General features: G+C 42.8%; 1 protein-coding gene across 3 annotated transcripts in view; it reads left to right on the forward strand.

Moving 5' to 3' along the window:
- FAM189B (family with sequence similarity 189 member B) overlaps positions 1 to 4530 on the forward strand; it is a 29103-nt gene extending 24573 nt beyond the window's left edge. For all 3 annotated transcript variants that reach the window (XM_042438957.1, XM_042438956.1, XM_042438958.1), the window contains 2 exons: positions 167 to 429; positions 3635 to 4530. In XM_042438957.1, the coding sequence (XP_042294891.1) occupies positions 167 to 429; positions 3635 to 3799 (428 nt within the window). In that variant the 3' untranslated portion in view covers positions 3800 to 4530. The remainder of the gene's footprint in view (positions 1 to 166; positions 430 to 3634) is intronic.
- The last annotated feature ends 621 nt before the right edge of the window (positions 4531 to 5151 follow it).

Raw genomic sequence — 5151 nt, forward strand, 5'->3', positions numbered from 1 at the left:
TTATTATTATTATTATTATTATTATTATTATTATTATTATTATTATTATTATTAATCACTACTTCACACCTGGCTGAGTCTAGTCCCTAAAAGCAAAGTTTAGAAGCTCCCTGTGGTTGCCTGTTCTCCCCTATAATAACCTCCCTTCTTACCACTCCCTTCCCAGGACCTTCTTCGGAGGCTTGCCTTTTGTATCCATCCCATCATGGACCAGCCTCACAGGTTCATTTGGCAGGGAAGGTCAAGCTGGAAGTGCCATTGAAAGTACCAGTGCATCTTCCCAAGGCTGCCACGCGCTCTCTGGGAGACCTGAAGATGTGCCGTGGGACCCGTGGTATCATGGCTCGTTTTCTGCACAGATCCAAACGCAACCTGGCTTATGCAGGCCTGGAAACATCTCCACACAGTGGCACACAGAGCAGCAAGCAGGTACAGAGTGAAATGGTTTTCCATATCAAACCAAATGTTCAGAGACTTCTTTCTTTTTTAAAATTAACCTGAAAATAGAAAGATAATATGACCTGTGGTGGAATTGCAGTATCAATGCCTATAGCTAGGATTGCCATGTGAGAACTAGAGAGGGCTCCTTTAATGGTTGTGTAGAAGAGGAAATGTCAGCAAATGCGGCTTGTCACACAACCAGGTAATAAGTAACACCCGCTGAGATTGCCTAGTCTACACAATTATTGTAAGTACTAACCAGAGTTGACCCTGTTTAGCTTCCAAGAGCAGACAAGATCTGTTATTTGTATTTGTACACAAATACAAAGTATTTGTCCAAAGTTTGACTTGATAAACATACCTGTTAAGTACCAGATACAGCAATATTAAATATCTTCTTATGAGTATATCTGAATATGTACCTGTCATTAAAATATCCATATTCTGCCCCAAATCAGAGGATCTCAAGACAACATACAATAAATAACCTAGTGGACCAATCCTCCTTGAATTTGTACAGTTCACCAGTAAACCAGCTGCCATGCCTCCCAGGCCCACAGGCCAAACCACTGCTCCCAAGACCCAGGACACATCCCTGTCAGCATGGCAATGGAACCATGGTTTCTAATCGGTGATCCTTCTGGCCTCTTTTGAAGGCAGAACAGTACAATAGGTTGGCTGTTGTACTGTCATCTAATGAGGCCAGCAAGTTTTGTTTGGAGTAGTGGCTGCTCCAAAGCATGTTCAAGGAAATTGATTTATTATTTGTTTAAGGCACTGATTTATCACCCCACTTGGAATCCCAAGGTAATACAAGATGGGCTGGGTTCAAAATGTTCATGGGGCTTCAAGTCAGGTGGAGCAGTATGCTTTCAGGGAGTGCTGAAGATAATGTTAGAGGCCAGGAAACCAAGAATGTATTCACACACACCATAATTATGGAGTTTGATAACACTTTACCTGCCATGGCTCCTTCCTTTGGAAACCTGGGACATCCAGTTTAGTACACCATACTGCCAACATTTCACAGATGGAAAACTGAAGCCCCATATAGATAGGCCAAAATAAAGCTGCTTCTGGCCACTTTGGAGGGATGCTGTTTAAATGATGCATGCGTCCTAAGAGTCCAGAACTTGCACCAAAGCCACGATCCAGTCCTAAGAATCACAGAATCATAGAGTTGGAAAGAGACCACAACGGCCATTCAATCCAACCTCCTGCCATGCAGGAATTCACCATCAAAGCATCCCGAATAGATGGCCGCCCAGCTTCTGTTTAAAGACCTCCAAACAAGGAGACTCCACCACACTCTGAGGGAGTGTGTTCCATTGTTGAACAGCCCTTACTGTCAGGAAGTTCCTCCTAATGTTGAGGTGGAATCTCTTTTCCTGTACCTTGTATCCATTGTTCCGTGTTCTAGTCTCTGGAGCAGCAGAAAACAAGTTTGCTCCATCCTCAATGTGAGACCCCTTATAGGGCTATCATATCACCTGTTAACCATCTCTTTTTTAAACATATCCAGCTCCCTAAGTCTTAACTCATAAGGCACGATTTCCAGGCCCTTCACCATTTTGGTGGTCCTCCTGAATTTCTTTGCCTGTGGAGAACTTGAGTGCTGCCACGCAAGGACTGTTGTGTGATCTCCACATCATACTAATGTTACCATGTTTCATCAACAGTGATGAGTCATTCCCCAAAAATATCATGAGATCACTCTAAATGTTACAAAATCAACTTGGAGGTATCCACTCGATTTCGTTTCTAGTCAGCATTCAAATATTTCAGCACCCACTTAGCTGGCAACTTTGCATAGCCAGCTGACCATGAATTATAAACCCAATGTATTCCTGGGTGTCTCTTGTGTCTCAGCAATTTCTTTAGCTGAGATTTGCCAATCTGACAAAATCAGGTCATGAATATGTTCCACAATCCACAATTTCAGGAGTTGAGCCAGACTTTCCTGTTTCTTTGATCTCAAAATCTCCATGCTTCTTCACAGTTGCATATAATAGTTACCTGTCACTCAATGTTTGCATCATACACTCATGGATTTCCTGCAGAGTTTTTTTTCTGCAGGAACAGAAACTTCATGATGGACCGGAGTTCAGCACTCCTTCAAATGCTTATACCATCTCTTCTCCAGGCTAAACATACCCACATTTTTTTTGACACAGTTCTATCAATAATCCAGAAAACAAAATCAGAAATTAGAGCTACAATCCTCCAAATTGGCTATTTACATTACAAAAGAATTATTTCAAGCTTTCAAACTACAGTGACAAAATTATGCTCAGGTCTGGGGAAGTGGGTCGGGCCAAAAACTTTTCAGCACCCCTTCATACTGTTAGTGCCGTCATCACCCTTCATTGCAGGTAACTAATAACACTTGTAATTCATTATTTCCAAACATTGGATTAAAAAACTTTCTCATTATTTAGCTTGAAAAGTTTCTCCCTCGCCCCCCCACATTGTGATATTACTGTCCTGTTGTTTCACTTGAGTCCAGATTTGTTGTTGTTGTGGGTAGTCATATCATTTCTGACCTATGGCTGCCCTAAGACAAACCTATCATGTGGTTTACCTGGCAGAATTTGTTTGGGGTGTGTGTGTGCCATTGCCTTCTTTTTTGGCTGAGAGACAGCCCAGGGGCACCAGTGAGTTTCCATGGCTGAGCAAAGATTCAAACCCTGTCCCTCAATGTCTTAGTGCAATACTCAAACCACTAAAGCACACTGACTATTATGGATTTATCGTACACTCACACACACATATCGTGTTGGGCAAAGTGTAGCCCTCCAGATGTTTTTGGACTGCAGCTCCTAGTATTCCTCACAGGGCTGATGGGAGTTGCAGTTCAACATAATCAGGAGGATAGACATTTGCCAAGCTCTGATATAAAACAAAGTGATGCCAAAATAATTGCAGCCTTTCTGGGGGCCTTTGACTTAGTGTAACTAGAGTAAACTGAAAAAGATTCCTGTCCCTTTAATGCTTGTCTAGAAGTGGGAATTTCAACAGAGATTGCTTGTCACACAACCAGGTAAGAAGCAACATCTTCTGACATTCTGTTGTTTATACAAGCATGAAAGGGAGAGGAGAACTCTTAATTTTTCAGTCTTGCAACCGGAACTGAAATCCACAGAAGTCAGAAAGGAAAGGGTATCAACCATATTTTACACTTTTGATTTTTCAGGTATCTCGGTTGCGGATCAAACAGATCTCTCCAGAAGGGATTCACTTGCAAAGCTGTGGAGATCTAAGCTCTACCTCATCCTTGCGTCGCCTATTATCGAGCCACAGGAAGGAGCGAAGGCGCCCCCGCAGCCTTAGTGGACTGGCCAGAGAGAGCAACCTGTGAGGGTCAGTTTGGTTGGCATGCCCTTTCTGCTGACAACTCTTCTGGCTTCTTTGTGGTGTTGCCCATGGACTGGATGCCTGGAAGACCTGGACTGGGTTTTTTTCAACATCATCTCTTGCCTCAGTTTGGGCAGAGTGAAAATGCTAATGGTATGTGGGGGGATCCTCCCTTCTGAATTATGCAACTGCAGCACTGGTGAACTGCCTTTTTGCTTTTGATGAACCCTCTTAGAGAACAATCTTTCCAGCTATCTTCTAAACCAAAGGCCCTGGAGACCTGTCTCATGCACTGGTTGGCACCCCAGTTGTTGGTGTGTACTAGTGATTCTGATGCATGATAGTGATGGCTTCTCTTACACTCACAGTATGCATGCTAGGAAAGGTGGACTGCCAGCCTGCTCTTTCACCTTGATGATCCCCACCAAACCCTAATATTTTGTAAGTGATCCTGGCTTAGCAGCGATGTAATGTCAAGTCCTGGAGCATCCTACTTGTCTGGCCTGAAAATGTGGGTCTCTTTCATATACACAATAATAACACTTGGATAGCACTTGAATCGCTGGGGCTCTGTCTTATTGGATCCTCGGATTTGTAATTTGGGAAGGCACTGGAGCTGTTTCAAGAAACTACAGATCCCAGGATTCCATAGGATGGCACCATTGCAGTTAAAGTGTATCAATGTCCTATAATTGTGTCATATGAACACTCCCCTTCTTATCTAAACAAAGGCCTGTTACAGACTGCCAAAATAAAGCTGCTTCGGGTCTCTTTGGGGGTATGCTATTTAAATGATGCATGGGTCTGGAGGTCGCGCTAAAGCCTAAGCACTAGAGTGCAGCTTTGGTGCAGCTTCCAGATTCTTAGGGTGCATGCATCATTTAAATAGCATACCTCCAAAGAGACCCGAAGCAGCTTTATTTTGGCAGTCTGTAACAGGCCAAAGTGTCCTGATAACTTAGTATGTGGGAAGGTGGTAGGGTAAAATTCTTATATGAACCATTTAATGGATATCACTACCCTATGACTACCTATGACATGGTCTGTCCTTGCCTCCAACTGCTGCTCTTTCTCCCTTTCACCTGGGGTGCTTGTAAGCTCAGTTTCCCTCACCTATATGCAATTTGCAATCCTTTGAGCTTTATCACACTAGCGAGATCCCGCAGGAAAACAGGATTTAAACAAGAGTTATATTAAATTCGAATTTAAACAGAACCTGCAAATTTGGGAAGCTTATCACACCAAATTGCTGCTAAAGTGAAATGATGCAAAGTTAAAACGAAGTTAAAATGGAGAAAAATGCTACCTTTTTACTTTCGTAATTTCCTGAAAGTAAGTTACCAGGTGCTGTTTCCC

The sequence above is a fragment of the Sceloporus undulatus genome, chromosome 9, assembly GCF_019175285.1.
Source record: "Sceloporus undulatus isolate JIND9_A2432 ecotype Alabama chromosome 9, SceUnd_v1.1, whole genome shotgun sequence".
Lineage (NCBI taxonomy): Eukaryota > Metazoa > Chordata > Lepidosauria > Squamata > Phrynosomatidae > Sceloporus > Sceloporus undulatus.